At 40.5% G+C, this 16,148-nt stretch overlaps 1 protein-coding gene across 1 annotated transcript in view; it reads left to right on the top strand.

Moving 5' to 3' along the window:
* The window catches only part of ADCY1 (adenylate cyclase 1), a 141,891-nt gene extending 126,257 nt beyond the window's left edge, over window positions 1–15,634 (top strand). The window contains exons 15-20 of the mRNA XM_057431443.1: window positions 5,074–5,190; window positions 6,297–6,443; window positions 7,007–7,105; window positions 10,818–10,932; window positions 12,890–13,014; window positions 13,905–15,634. Of these exons, the coding sequence (XP_057287426.1) occupies window positions 5,074–5,190; window positions 6,297–6,443; window positions 7,007–7,105; window positions 10,818–10,932; window positions 12,890–13,014; window positions 13,905–14,237 (936 nt within the window). The 3' untranslated portion in view covers window positions 14,238–15,634. The remainder of the gene's footprint in view (window positions 1–5,073; window positions 5,191–6,296; window positions 6,444–7,006; window positions 7,106–10,817; window positions 10,933–12,889; window positions 13,015–13,904) is intronic.
* The last annotated feature ends 514 nt before the right edge of the window (window positions 15,635–16,148 follow it).

Raw genomic sequence — 16,148 nt, 5'->3', positions numbered from 1 at the left:
ACTAACAAAATGGTATTTTAAACACTGAAAGTATCCTGCAATTAATACCATTACTAGTAAGAATAGATAGGTGCTCAGTGGGCTATGCTGGAGTTTGAGAAAAACCCATTTCCATGGATTTTGACTGCCACATTGGGGAAAAAAAATGTGCTGTGAGGAAAAGCAGATTTCAAAGAAGAAAAACTGCTTTAGAAAAACGATACCATTTCAAGTTAATCTGATTTCCATGCATCTGGGTTAGGGAACCAGAACTGATATAAAGTGGTGTCGTTTATGTACATTGTGTGAAAAAAATGCATTTTTCTGGTTGGTGAGAAGTGGTTAAAACATTTATATTTGCGCTCTGTCAGTCACTGGTGTTACAGGCTCTTGTTGATTTTGCTGGGTTTTTCTGCTGTGCCAAATTCAACCTTTATGAACATCACAGAAAATATCTCTTGGTGTGTTTGGCTTTTATCAGGCAGTGACAGGAGAATTTAATTTTCTACATAACAGTGTAGAGCAACTCTGTGTGCCTCTTATGACGGTAACTGTGAATAGCAAATATAGGAGCGGTTTACTTATTTGTGGCTGATAATCGCTTTTGCAAATTATTCCACAAAACTGGAAAAAAATGGACACATAAATACAAACGATCAATTCCTGAAGAAGGGAAATCTGCCAAAAAAAAAATGGAGCTGCTTATTCACCCAGGATTTTGTCAGGGAACAAAAACAGCACAATGATATGACTGATGGTTGCAGTCCTAATCCATGACAGTTGTAAAAAATATGGATTTTGCAGTCGGCAGGAAAGCCTTGCCAGGTGGGCTTGCACTTCCTGTTAAATTTCTCTGATAATATACTAAGTAATATATTAAAAATCTGTAAGAAAAATAGAGCAGGACTGGGATGGGTCTCTTCCATGTGGTTCTAGTGCCACCTTCAGGTATAAAGATGATGATTCTGCCGCACCGGTACCCGGCTCTCGTTTAGCTGTATCTTGGAGCAGTGGATTTTCACGTGATAATCCTCTTCAGACATTGTGAAAGCATGTTTATGCTTATTAAACGGTACCTGATAGCTCAGGTGATACAACATCTCATACCGCTTTGTGAATAGAGGATGTGTGACCAGTCGCACAAGTATTGTAAGACCTGGGATGCTGTGTAACTCTGTAAGATGAAATAGCCATTAATTACATTGACGTCAAAAGCCACAGTACCAAAGTGCATTTTAAATTTTGTCACCAGGTCCAAAGCAAAAACAAAGCCTGCTTTTAAAGACTGCAGCTCTGCAAATACAGTTGAACTCTACAAAATGACCTAACTGGCACTAATAGCAAACAGATACAAGCAGTAAGCAGGATGTGAAAAAAAGGATGTTGCTCGTGCCCATGTATCTTTTCTCTCTGTTTTCACAATAATTTTCCTTGGATTTTGAGCCAGCAGCTATTGTACAAATAACATGCTGAAAACTTTCCTAACTAACCAGTAGGAATAGGGGCAAATAGACAAAGGTGTGAATGTCATTTAGCTGTCTGGATATTTCCACCAGGAATGTAAACAGCTGTGATCTGTGCCATTTTAATCTTCCTTCTTCAGCCCCAGGTCCATCTTCTCTCTTCTCAGTGTCTGTTTTGTCTGGGAAAGGGTGATGCCTACACATCCTTTTATCTCAGCTGCTCAAAGAGTAGGCACTAGGATTTCATGAGTCACAAGAAGAAAAGACAGTTTTCATTGCACTCCTCTGAAGGGCAGAAAACAGGATGCTGGAAAAAGGTCCAGAAAACATTGTAACCGGTTTATTTCCCTCGCCACAGGGCCATGTTTTAGAGTCTTCACTGCTGAACATAGCTCACCTTCACTCCTTATCTTCCCTTGCAAGAGATACATGGAGATCCTTCCTCTTTCCCCAGGTAGTTCCTGAGGAGTCACATATATGAGAGCTGTCTTAGGTAGTGCAGGGCTAGAGGATGCATACTGAAGCTGTACGCAGTAGTAGCAGAGAAGGTGCGCTTCACTTCCTATTCCTAGCAGATCACTTGAATAAAGGTAGAATGTCAGACACGGGGTATGTCTGGAAGGCGTAAATACAGTCCATGCAGAGGCTCTGGCTAGGGTACCAGCAACAATATAAAGGTATTAACCCAGTGTGTGGTCTAAGCTAATACATCTTACTTTTCAACATGACTAAGTAGCTCAGGAGAAGCGCCGTGCTAATTCCGTGAACGTTCTGCTTCTAAGCCTAGTGCTAGGTCAGGCAGAGCTGGCACTGCATTGTCCCACATAGGCATTGCCAGTACAAATGTCTCCCTGAACCATGGGGCAAGTGCCTGGTCTGAAATAGGCTGGGGCACAAAAAGCACTTATCTACATTCCCCTTGTTCTGCTGTTTGCATGATTTGTCTCTATGTAGGGCTTGCTACTATTACCCGCCATGGCATTATTCAAGGGTATTCCATAACCTTAGTGTTCTATCTCATTTCTGGCAACTGAACCTTCTCAGAGTCAAAATTGTAGTTCAGAGTTTTGCATCTGAAGAGGGGAAGAGGTGCTCGCTAGTTGTGTTGGAAGTGTGGCATTCTTCTGTGTTTCTTAGCAATGGTGATATCCTTGATGTCTTTCCCTGCTCTTACAGGATTTTGCCATTCCTTCAGTAATGACTTTGGTGGTTTGGTTTGAGATGGTAGCTCTTCACTCAAAAGCGCAGTTCTCAGCCTCTTAGTCACAGCTGTGGTACCATCACTGTGAACATCACTCTCCATTTGCACACACAGCAGTGTCACTGACATTTCTCTCCCAGCAGTTTCATGACTGTATTGAAGCAAGACAGAAAAGCCATCATATGCCTTAAAGTTATGTCAGAAAGAAGCCAACAGTCTCAAGTGTCTTTTCTCATTTATTTTATGTGGGTATGTTAGAATTGTCTTTTATTTCTCTGTACCAAAGGCTGGAGAAAAGTCCTGAACCATGACCAAGGTCACAAGGGTCTGCTTCAGTGCTGGCAGCTTTCTCCTTGTGCTGTGGCTTGCTCTGAAACCTTTGCTGTTAATCAGGCACAATGGTAGGAAACACTACTTATTGCTGAACAATCTTGTCAATCATGGCTTCCAAAATGACCACTTTGGTCCATGACCAAAGGAATCTGATAACATGCTTCCAGATCAGAAATGAACAGCACCTGCCAGTGATCAGGCAACATCACTATCCATGTAATGTGTCAAAGGGATTACTCTACTTACCTACCCCTGCTTGATTGCTTTGACTTGTCCAGGAACCTCCACCCCGGCCCAGTTTACTGTTCCTTAGGCTGCTGTTCTACCATATATTGTACTGGGAGCTTAACTGAGAACCTTAAACATTCCTAGGAAAAAGTAACAAAAAATTCTTAGTCAAAAAATAGTGGAATGAATAATCCAGCCCAAACCAGATTATTTTTTGTATTTAGAGCATGAATTCTGTTTGCAAATCTCTTTGCTATTGTCAGAGTAAAATTTCCCATATTCCAGGATGATGTAAAAACGGAATTGTAAGCTTGGTTTGGATTTTCATCTGGAAAAAGCTTTTTATTTTTACCATTAGAACATTTCAATTCCAGCAGTCAGACTAAATGCAAGAGGACATTACATACATTTATAGACAACAATAAGTCAGAGACAGAGTTATACCAGGGGAGTGTTACTTTGAGAAAACATACGAAGAGAAATCATATGAAATTTAAACAGCAAAGAAAGTGTCAGGAAAACAGCTCAAAACCAGGAAATAACCTACTTGCTTAGAATGAAGATTTCAGATATATTTCATGCAGAGCTTAACTGCTATTTAATACTTACTGATATTCCGCCTCTGGAACAAATTCTGATTCTTGCTTCACAAATTAGAGGAGAAGCTGAGGATTTATTTCAAAAGGGAATGATTCCTGAAAAAGTTAAGTTTATTAAACCTCTTTCAGCCTTCTTTCTACTTGTAAAGGAATTTAAAATACAGAACTAAACTGCAAGGCAAAGCAGTCTGTGTGATCTGAATAAAAAGGTTGTTTCCTAAGCTTTGTCATGGAAAACAAAAATTAGCTTCCTGAGGAAAAAAAAACACATGACAAGAATATTGTTAGACTATACAAAGGTAAGAGGTGACGGGTTTTCTCCTACTTAGACAGGAATGGATAGTGAGAAAAGTATGTGGACTTTGGAATAGATCAGGATAGCAAATTCTAGATACAAAAGAGACACCGACAAAGATTAGAGCAGATTCTTCAGTGTTTTATATGGTCATAGTTTCTCAACAGTACCTGAGAATTTGGCTTTCCAGCCTTTTGTCAACTGCATCTAGGTCAGGAAAAATCATACTGGGATCATGGCAGAAGATTTGTGATTTCAATAAGGTGAATTATATGGTACTGATCATATTTCTTTGTAATTGAAATCAGAATGTGGGGCCAAAAGACACTGTAACAAAAAAAAAGTGGAAGTAATTTTGCAGAAGAGTCTGCTATGGACTAGGCTGGAAGTTACAAACCCAGGAGTCCCAAATGAGATCCCTAGATAGTATTTTTCCAATAAGGGGTTTCATTTTTAGAATCATTTCCTAATGCATGACTCCCACTAAACATCTGGGAGTCAAGAAACCTGGAATAAGATACCAGTATCTTGGGTTAATGGCCTTATCTGTGTTAGCTCCCAGGCACTCTTTCTGAATACTGCTGTCACTGTCTCCACCTACCTGGGAAATAATTGGTCTCCAAGACCAACGTGGCTTAAATGGGCTTATTCTAGTTTTTTACTTTGTAAAATGTCAAGGGCCTATTTTAAAGAACAGAGAACTACAGAAGACATAAATGCACTTAGCTGATCAAGACCTGAAGGTAGTCATCAGCCCAGAGACTAATTTAAATTACTAAGGAATTGGGTTACTGATTACCGAATCTAAGGGATTTTGCCCCAGTGTAAAAGCATGGTATAGGAGAAGTGTTCCTGCTCTACTTTGCAGGCATTATTTTGCTCAGTTTCATTTCAAAGGAAATTAATAGAAGCTATTTTATGGCTTCAGCTAATTTTTACTTTCTGAAAGGTTTTTCTTTTCCTCTATCCCCACAGGCAGAAGAAGAGAGAGATGATATGGAAAGAGTCAAGCTGGATAACAAAAGAATTCTCTTCAACCTGTTGCCGGCACATGTTGCACAGCACTTTCTAATGTCTAATCCACGAAATATGGTAAACCAAGATAAAATATAAATACATGGTAATGGCGTATGAGTGTGACCCTGTGTAGCTTGGGTCATCTTTCAAGTGTGTGTTTTCAAGAAAGGCTCTAATATATGATATTTCATTACTGTTCAGGATTTAGATTGAGATTATCTCCTTCACTTTAGTGTCCTCCTCTGGAGAATTTTAATACAACTCAGGATAAGGGAATGTTGTGTCATTCAGCATCAATGCAGCCAAGTGTCTGCATGCAAATTACTGGGGTTTAATTACTTATTTTTCAATCAGTATAGAATGTTGGTATTTATCAGAGTGTTTCAGTTTGGTTCTAAAGTGGTGAAATGTATGAACTGCCAGACACTTTGCTATGAACCACCCTAGTTCTGGAAATATGCTGCTATTACCAAACCCCTCCATTTAAAGCTAAAAACAGAGAGTACACAGCCAAAGAAGATGCAGTGGCTTTTAATATCAAGGGCCACAGTGATTAAATAAATTGATTCTGGAAGCCCTTAACAGAATCCTTCCTATGCAACTGCAATACCTGCAGCACTGGAGTAGCTATAATGGCCATGATCCTGCTCTTGAGAATTTGGATCAATGTATTTGAACCACAGAAGAGTGGTTTTGCTTTCCGTGAACCCTCCAAATTCTTAAGCAGAAATGTTACCAAACAAAACAGCATTATATTGTTAACGTTGGGTACAGGACACCACAACTCGGGGAAAGACATGAAGGGGCAAGGCTGGTTTTGTGCTGCAGGGTAAAATTGTCCTATTTTAGTTAGAAAACAATACTGAGAAAATGCAGTTATGTTTCTCATACAATTAAAGTTCTGCAACTGTTAAGACTTTCTCCAAATGTATTCACTGCTTCCACGTCTAAACAGAGAAAAAGACTGAGTTGTTTTAAACCAGTTTGATAGCTGAGGTGTTCATTTTCTTCTGTGTTTTTTGAGTGGAGAGATCTTTCAACATTTTTCTAATGAGGCTGGCTTTTTCTTCACCAAAAAATGATGGCTTTTGTCCTACCTATTGCTTAGTAGTAGGATAGAAAACATAATAATGATGGTTTAATATTTTAAAATGAAAATTCTATCTGCTCCCAAACTGCAGGACCTTTATTACCAGTCCTATTCGCAAGTGGGAGTGATGTTTGCTTCCATCCCAAATTTCAATGATTTCTACATTGAACTGGATGGCAATAATATGGGAGTGGAGTGTTTACGCCTGTTAAATGAAATTATTGCTGATTTTGATGAGGTAAGGTCTAAATGCTCTGTCTTTTGACCATATCAGTTCTACCAAATGACTAGCAACAGAGATTATCTGTAGCAACTCAGTGTATCTTGAATTGCTTAATAAAAGAGTAAACTTCATATTCAGTTGGAATTGGTATCCACTGGGCTTCTCCAAAGTGCCCAATTTTTATTTTAAGGCATGTGAGTCTGACTTCAAATTCCTCTAATATAGGAAGAGTATTAACATGTGAGTTAATGGTAGGTTTTATTCAAGGGCCCATTCAATTGGAGTTGGTGTCCACTGGGCTTCTCCGAAGTGCCCAGTTTGTACTTCAAGGCACGTGAGTCTGACTTCAAATCCCTCTAATATAGGAAGAGTATTAACATGTATGTTAACAGTAGGTTTTATTCAATGGCCTGAAAATCAACTAACCAAAAGCGTAGAATCATAGAATAGTTAGGGTTGGAAAGGACCTTAAGATCATCTAGTTCCTGGTTTAATCAAGTTGCACATATTATCTGATAACTATGGTTGTTTGTCTAAAATATTATGTAATATTTAACAGTTTTATGTTTTAAACAAAGCTTATGGAGAAAGAATATTATAAGGACATAGAAAAGATCAAGACAATTGGAAGCACATATATGGCAGCTGTGGGACTTGTGCCTACTTCGGGAACTAAGGTAAGAAGATTTTACATAACAGTCATTCTCGTTCAATTTCCAGGGGAACATCAGAAACACAGCTAACTCTGTGCAATTATAGATAACTTGTATTACTTCTTTACAGCAATTTAAATCTGAAATCCAAAGCACAACTCTTAGCCTGAAAAGAAAAATTGCTTTCCCGGCAGTTGCGTAGACAGGAACTTGGTGCTAGGTATGTTGCTGCATTTTACCCTGGTCCCTCCAAATCAGCTCTTCTTTGTCTCAGCTGTTAGCATTCTGATAGCCTTTGGGGTAAAAACCCCTTTAATTACTCAGCAATTAAAAAAATGCCAGACTTTTCAGACCCATTAGTTCTGAGGCACAGCTCTTCTGTATCCTCATGACTACTCCTCAGTGTGTTTCTCACGTTAAGTTTGTGTCTTGGGACAGAGATTGGCGTGCAGCATCTGGAAAAGCAGAAAACCCTGTGGACAACATACTCAATATATTGTATACAGAGTACTATGCACATTAATAATTTTATTAATAAAATTAATTTTATAAACAATTAAAATAATAATATGAGCAATATTATTCAAATGAGCACAATCCATGCAGCTGTTCTGCCCAGAAATCTCCCCTGTTCTGATATGGATGTACAGATGTTGTAGAGATACACTCATGTATATGGTTTAGCTTTGCAAAGTAACACTGAGTAAGAGGGCAAAAGCCCAAAGGGCCAAAGATGATTGTGAACTTCTTAGCAACAATTATCCATGCTAAGTAAATAAAAAACAAGACTACATTGAAATTAACTGTTGGAATCTTGTTAGAGTAGATCACATGCAACTAATTTTCTGGTCTGCAGGGTATTTACAGCTGCTGCTTTCCTTTGTATCATTCCTAGAAACCTACATATTACAAAAAGATATTTTTAAAACCGTTCATGCTGAACTGTTTGACTACTGGGTCCTGAGACAGGCAAAAAAATTGATCCCTTGAATTTTGCCTATGTGATCTCAGGCAAACAGGCAATGGCATACTTGTGTGTCTGTTATAAATGCTCTTTGAACTATAATCCTGAAAACAAGTGTGTTATTGGGTAACTTTGGCAGCATATGTTCCAAAACCTAAACATGTTTATCTCTTGTATTTTATAGTTGCTAACTGAAGGGTCAGCTGAGTTAGCCTAGTTCTAAAGATACCGCTCTAAGCTTGTGATAAATCATTGCAGAAAGTCTTTTGCAGGACTCTGCCTTTCTCTGAAATCTGGGGCAAATTTTGATCTTTTCTGTACAGGTAGAATTTATTTAACATTCTGTATCAGAGAAAACCTGAGGATCTTGTATGATACAGACAGCGTTTTTTACTTTAACTTGGGGTTTCAGCTCTCCTGTGATCTCTTTCCACTGCTCATCAGATACAAACAAGTAGAAATTATTCACATCCTCTTGGCAGTTCTTCAGCATACAGCTATATATTGAGAGTCTGATGATCCTGGGTAGCCTGTCGTGTGCAGTCACTGCCAGCATCACAATGGGCCTGGGCTGCCCTGCGGTACAGAGTCATAGGTGTTTATGGGGAACCACAAGAAACTCAAGATTTCTGATCTCCCCTCTGCCGGGGGTGTCCCAGCTTCATCAGAAAATTTGGCACAGCCTCTGATTGTGAGCCTCCAATTTTGCACTAGATTTGGACAGGAGCAGAAAGCAGTGCATGGGGTTAACTGTGCTCTTAACTCAGGGTATTATACATGTAAGAACCCAGTACCCTGATGAAGTTAATAATTTAAATCCCGTGTTTTACAGGACTGTTGTTCCTGCAGCGTGACTTTAGCAGGTGACTATGGTAAATGCACATTGCCCCTGTCAGAGTGGCTTTGCTGTGATGCTCTGGGCAGCCTTTCCAGTAACTATTCCTCTGATGTTTAAATAAATAATTGCTCGGCAGTTACCCCATCAGGACAGCACTCAGAGAAAGCTCTTTGTAGATCTTTTACACAATATAAGTTCTCTGTGTGTGCGGAATCCTTTGAAATTACATCTGTGATTTCACCAGGGTCCTGGCTTCACCAGGGTCCTAACTCTGTGGTGTTCTTCAGTGCTGGTTCCAAAGGGTTTGCCAGTAATCCTTTTGAGAGGCATCTGTCACCTGCAGCACATCCAGTATTTGTCAATAGTCCTGTCTCCTGCAACCATGAGGGGTGTTGCAGGGAATCAAGGCAGTCATCAGGCAGCAAAGAAATGAAAGGATAAGGAATACAAAGAAGATTAGAGGATTAAATAAAACTATATACTCCTCCCTCCCTCCTCAGATATTCAGTATTCCTCTCCCGTGTTGGAAGTGTAGCCATCAGCTAGTTAAACTTAATTCCTTTTCTTCCTTTGTCTTGGTGAGGCTGGAAAAGGGTAGAGCTAGTTGCCATTGCAAGAAGCAGAACTGCACAGACACAGGCAGGTAAATAAAAATATCCTCCCTAAAAACTGGGCCTGCCCCAAGGATGACCTTTATATTTTTTGTTAGCACTTTGCTCCAATTTTTGTGAATTTCCCAGACACATGAAAGAACGGCTTCAAACAGAGCCAAAGAAAGCAAACAGCAACCTGCTCCTCGGGTTTCTCAGCCACTGTCAAGTAGCTCATTTATAAAATCCCACTATCATGACAAAAACCCAGTGAGCTCTCATCTCCTGCCAGCTGCCACAGCCCTGTTGTGCAACACCCTAGTGAAGCTAGACTGCCACTGACCCTGCTTTTCTTTCACCATATCCTACCTTTAGCCCACTTTAACTTTGCAAATCTGTTCATGAATTCATATTTATTATTCAAATAAGAGCACAACATAAGAGCAACATAATGCATAATGAGTCAGGTCAAAGGCCTGTTCTAGAAACCTGTCTTCAGCTAGCCAGTGGTAGATCCTCGGGGAAGGGCAGGAGTTAGAGAACAAACATGCAAACCTCTCTTTCCCACTTTCTAATGACATGCTGCTTAAGAAATTCTAGGACTACAGGTAGTATCTTTTTACTGCTTTAGTAGTAGTATTTCTTCCATGAGTAGTAATGTTCAAATCTATCTAACATTTGGAATCCACTGTATCCTCTGAAAATGAGTTCTTCAGTTTAATTCAACTGAAGTTGTAGAAATTACTTTCTTCTGGTTTGGGTTTTATTTACAAGTTGAAACATCAGCATTTCATTTGATCCTTTCTGGTTCTTCTGCTTTAGTTCATTTAGATACATTTTTCTAACAACTCACTTCAATTTGCCTGGAAAGGAAAGAAAACAGGGGTGTTCTGCATCTCCCAGGATTAAACCTAATAGGAATTTTGTCAATGGGAACAGCATGCACCCTAGCAAAAGCCCCAAAGGGAGAAGAGGGCAGAAACTATAGTTATTAATAATCATCAGGCAAAGCAGTTTAGTAAGAAAGCAGGTTATATTCCCTGCCACACTCACAACAAACATCTGCAGCTCTCTAGCAACAGAACCACTTTACCACGGGAACTCTGCTTTCCATTCTTCCCAGAAATCAAAACAGAGAAGGAAAAAAAATAATGAATTCAGTACTCGAGAAAAGAGTGCACGTGCTGTAGCCACCATCAAACATTGCTTTTCACAAACAGCAAAATGGCTTAAATTCTTTTCCTAAGCCGTCCAGTCTGAGCTTTTCATTGTTTTTCACTTTGGTATTTCACCTGCCTCTCAGTAACCAGACAAATCTCATGTGCAATACTATTTTGTTTCTAGGCTAAAAAATCAATCTATTCCCATCTGAGTACACTGGCAGATTTCGCAATAGAGATGTTTGACGTTCTTGATGAAATCAACTATCAGTCTTACAACGACTTTGTCCTACGAGTTGGTAAGTCACATCTCTCCAATTATCACACAAGCAGGACATTGTTGTTTGTTGGCTTTCCCTGCGCTGTCTGCAAAGGACTACCTGTCTGCCTGTCCCACACTCGTGTTTAAAACTGAAAAGGCTCCTTCAACAGGAGAGTCACATCCATGTAGGAAGTCAGAAGGCTAGATAGCGAGCATCAGTATTAAGGAATTGTAGTTGTGTCCAATTCCAGTCAGTTTGCATGGCAGCTTGTGCAAAAGGGCTGCAGGAAGGGCATCTTTTTGAGGGGGAGACATTCCAAAGGCTATCTGGGGCCTCAAGGCAGAGTGGTGGGAACTCATCAGAAGGCAAAGGCCACAGCTCCAGAGGAGAGTCTGCACCATCTACCCTGGTGATGGCAGATGACAGCTGCTGCAGGGAGAGGCTGCAGTGCAGACCTGGGACTGCAGGAAGGGCCCAGACCCTTCTCCTGGGGCAGGGACAGGCAGCAGATCTGCCTGCAGAAGGTGTTCCCAGGAGGAGGTCCTGCTGTGAGGGTGCTGAGGCACTGGCACAGGGTGCCCAGAGAAGCTGTGGCTGCCCCATCCCTGGCAGTGTTCAAGGGCAGGTTGGACACAGGGGCTTGGAGCAAGCTGCTCTAGTGGAAGGTGTGCCTGCCCATGGCAGGGGGTTGGAACTGGATGAGCTTTAAAGTCCCTTCCAACACAAGCCATTCTGTGATTCTATAATTGCTAAACTGTGGAAAATTGGATCTGTTAAGTTCCCTCTGTAAAAGCTTTGTTGGCATTAAGTGGCATGGAAGCTTTTTGTCCACAGATGCCAAATCACCTCAACCAGTCCTGTGTTCTCCAACAGATCAAATTTCTGGTCTTCACAACATAAATCTTCCCACACAATCATTTACATATTATTATATGTCTTATCTCTCAGAGTCCTTTCTCCCAGACCTCTCGGAAAACAAGTTTCTCTCTTCCTGTCCTTCCCTGCATCCTGCTCCTCTCTAGTGGTACTCCTGCTGCTGCTGCATATTCTAACACTGATACTTTTCTCCAGCTTCTTTCTCCATTTATTTTCATGGCTAAATTGTGAGAATGGGCTGGACAAGGTGAAAAGTGAGGTCGCTACCAGTGGAAGGTTGAGAAGGACCAAAGACATCAAGTGTAGCAATGGGAGAGTTAGACATCTTTGCCCTCCTGTACATCCTAATAGTTACAAACCCCAAATTCTCCTTCAACTCTGTTTTTTTTCCAGGTTCAAAGGGGTAGAAAACAAATGTCTAGCCCTAATTCTTCTGCATAATTTGTCTTGCACAGAACCTCATACAGGTCTTAGCATCTATAGCTCTTCAGGGCACTCAGAAGGGACATCCTCTCTTGTCTTACAAATAAGCTGTCAAAATCAATCAGGAATGTAGTATCAAGCTCTGTGGTTTCCCAAAAAAAGGTGCTTGAGCCATTTTCACATACTCTTGTCTTCTGCCATTGTTTCCCTGATCTGTTTTCTAGTACTGACAACCAACATGACATGCTTCCGTTACCCCATTCCTCATGTCTTCCAGACCGCTATTTCTGTTCCACTTGGAGAACCTCCATTAAAAGGCTTTATATGAGCAACTACAGTGGAAGCTGTAGCGAGTAGTTAAAGATCTCTAACAATTTGTCCTGAATTCTTGTACAGCTAAACTCTGCTCTACCAGTGCTTTTCTTTTCTTAAAATTAGCACAAAAAAGAATGAGCCAAGGTTGTATGTTGTCTGTCACACTGCATTGCCAGTAAGTTATCTCTGTGTATGTCTTTATTTTCATTCTAAGCCTCTTACAAGTACAAAAGTCTGGTTGGCATTAATTTAACATGCATTATGTCCTCTGAGCAGAAAAATGCTAAGGCAGTTGTGTTAAATCTGTTTTGCAGGATTCATATTTCCCTAGGATAATACGCTGTAGTGTTTGAAACCAAACTTATCATTTTGATTTTAGGTATTAATGTTGGGCCAGTAGTGGCTGGAGTCATTGGAGCCAGAAGACCACAGTATGATATCTGGGGGAACACTGTAAATGTTGCCAGCCGTATGGATAGTACTGGAGTGCAGGGGAAAATTCAGGTGAGTGGGTTCTGAGGCCGTTTTGCAAACTTTACATACGTACACAGATAAAAGTCCGGTTTTATCTGTGGTTACATTTTCAAGTCCACTTAGAAAATGTAGCCTCACTTGATCTCATAGCCCTTTTGAAAAGGGCAACATTCTCCAGATGGTTCAAGCATCAGAGGTGAGGTTATTTTCCATTATATACGCTTCACTACTTGAAGGCAATAAAACTCTCAAACAAATCATTTCGCATCAGAAGCAACAGAGTTCTCTGCTGCAGTGCACACAGTTGGAGGCAAGCCTGGGAATGCCGACACTGCATGGGCCAGTCCTTGTGCTGTAGGAATTTTGCCTGAATAAGGACTACAAGGGAAGGATCCATGTCCATTTGCATCCTGCTGCATTTTACGTAGCTTTAAAAATTCCTTGGATATTTTGGATCAGAGAGGCCACACAGACACAGAACATTGTTGTTCCACTAGAGCTTGGCTAGAAGCTATGCCTGCACCTCTCAAAAACTCAACAAACTCTTGCAGTCCTTTATCCAAAACACCTGTCTAGTCTCCAGGGATCAAAAGTTCTTGTGGAGTAAATTAACGTCACTGGAACTGATCCAGCTGACAACAGTGGACAATTTGGTTACACATTGCTGTTGGACAGAGATTAATCTGGCTGTGTAATTATTCAGCTCAAGACCAGAAGTTCTGCTTCACAGGTTCCAATTTGGTCAGTGATTTTTAATTCCTTAAGAAAACTCTTAGGTGAGCTTGAAAGCAGCAGTAGGTGTTAAATCATTCTGTTTATGCATATTCCATGACAGAAGTAAAATGGAGAGGGATGGAGGGATCTAGAACTAGCCCAATACGAACAGGAAAAACTAAATGTCCTTTTTTATTTGTCTGCAGGTGACAGAAGAAGTTCAGCGGATCTTAAAAAGGTGCAGTTACGAGTTTGTGTGCAGGGGTAAAGTCAGTGTAAAGGGAAAAGGTGAAATGTTGACCTATTTCCTGGAAGGAAAGACCGATGGAAATAATTCACAAACACGGTCTTTAAACTTAGAGAGGAAAATGTACCCTTACGGGAGAGCAAACATTCAAACCAAACTGGGCACCAGCTGCCCGTCGGTGTCCTCAGCTGCTAGCATTCCTGTAAAAGCTGGCACCGGGCAGACATCTGCCACTCACACAAATCAAACACTGCATTATCTTCCTTCTGTGCCAGCTGTAAAGGAGGCATAAAGGAAAGGAGATGTGGTTGTGCCATTTGCAGTGATCTTGGAGAGTTGCCTGAATTTTTACCAAGAGATCAGAGGTCGTAGGCCATGGCATTAACCAAGGACCACTACAACCCAACCAAAGAGAACTTGGGGACTATGTAATGAACTCTTGGGATGGAACATATAAGGGCTAGCAATTCTGTTAGGAAAAGTCAAAACCTGATTTCCTGGAAATGAGGAATATTTTCTTGGTGTTTTTAAAGGGTGAATGAAAAAAAAAATGAGATAAACGTGCAAGCAATTATTTATGTGTGTGTGTGTATATATATGTTTTAATCTATATATGCACATATGCAAACAGTCATGTGTAGACTTAATAGAGATTTATAGAGATAAACATAAAAACATGTATTTATTTACACATCCACCTGCAAAGACACAGCAAAGGGATTTCTCTTTCTGTCATAGCCAGCACTGTTGGGTTTGGGATTAGTAAAGCTGCATTTAACAGTGGAGTGGGGGGGGGGGGGGGGGTAGCTGCTCTACAGCAAGAGTTAGAGAAGTTCCCAGTGCATGAGTTAAAGCAACAACAATTGTGTTGTCAGTTAACAAAGGCTGGATGCAACTAATTGCTAAACCCTACGTATTTTGAAAAATTCTCCTTGCATGCTCCAAAAACTTCCAAAAAATTCCAATTCAAAGCATAACCCTCGGGTATGAAGAGCTTAAAGGTTTGGCAGAAGAACAATATATTTTTTTTGTCATTAAAACCCAAAATTGATTGATTTTATTGAAGAGCAGAAGGATGGTATTATTTCAGGCATTTACAACCAGCACAGGTCTGGTAGCTCAGTTCCAGGATTTAGCTTTACCTTTCCAAACAGGTCAAAGAATAGCCCTGTAGTGGTGACAAACATACTGTTGCTAGCCTTGTGAGATTTGTGTATTTGCCAACACAGGCTTAGGTCTTAATTGATTTTTAAATTTATGCCACAGTTTTATATCTTGATTCTACCCAGGCTCATTCTTCAAAGCTGTACAATTATAGAAAGCTATAATTCTGAGAAACAAGCACAGTCAAACTTTGCCCAAATCAGGAGCACACTGGTAAACGTGCCAGAAGAGTGAGGCCTGCTCTTGATCTGCATAAAAGGGAACATATTTTGACCACTTTTTCCTTTAATGCAGCCCACATCCTATTGTTCATGGTTTCATCTTGAAACACTGATCGGGATGGGAAATATGGAGTTCAGCTCTGTAAGCAGCTGGAGGTCATCCTGCTAAGTGACATGTGCTACATGGACACTGTCACCAGCAGTCCCTGATGGGGATGTGCACGCTAATCAGACTCACTGCACTGCTTTCCAAAAGAGAAACGAAACTTCATGTTGTCTAAAACCATGCAAAACTTCCTTTTAACTAAAAGCTTTTTAACTAAAAAACAGCCCAACAAAACAAAACCAGCACCCCCCTCCCAAAACCCCCAAACAAATCAAACAGCAGCAAACCCCAAAACTGAAAAACTGCAGAAGTTGCCCATATTGTGCCATAGAAAACTTGCACATACTAGATGTCACATTTCCCTTTGGTGAGCCCATTTTAGTAGTGATTTCAATGGAAAGAAGATTCTGAGGAATATTCCTGCAACCAGCATTTGCTTTGGAGCAGTCACTGTTTGTGTTAAAAATGCGTGGACAAATAGTGTGTCGACAGATGGAAATTGTTAAAGAAGTGCTGCAGGAGTTTCCTATCAGGCTGCTGTGGGACTCCAATGGTTTTCAGCAGGGTATTTAGCTGTACCCTGTCAGCTAGGTGCTGCATCACAAAGCTGGCAAAACAAGTGTTGTGATTCAGGTGACCATAAAGCCTGAGAATCACCTCCTGACTGTACTAGTTGTATGCACCCTGGCTCATCTGTCAAAGTCCCTGTGTT

This window comes from Pezoporus wallicus, unplaced genomic scaffold, assembly GCF_028554395.1.
Source record: "Pezoporus wallicus isolate ANWC-B61680 ecotype Strahan unplaced genomic scaffold, APGP_CSIRO_Pwel_v1 scaffold_11491, whole genome shotgun sequence".
Lineage (NCBI taxonomy): Eukaryota > Metazoa > Chordata > Aves > Psittaciformes > Psittacidae > Pezoporus > Pezoporus wallicus.
This window is presented reverse-complemented; position numbering and strand designations above follow the sequence as displayed.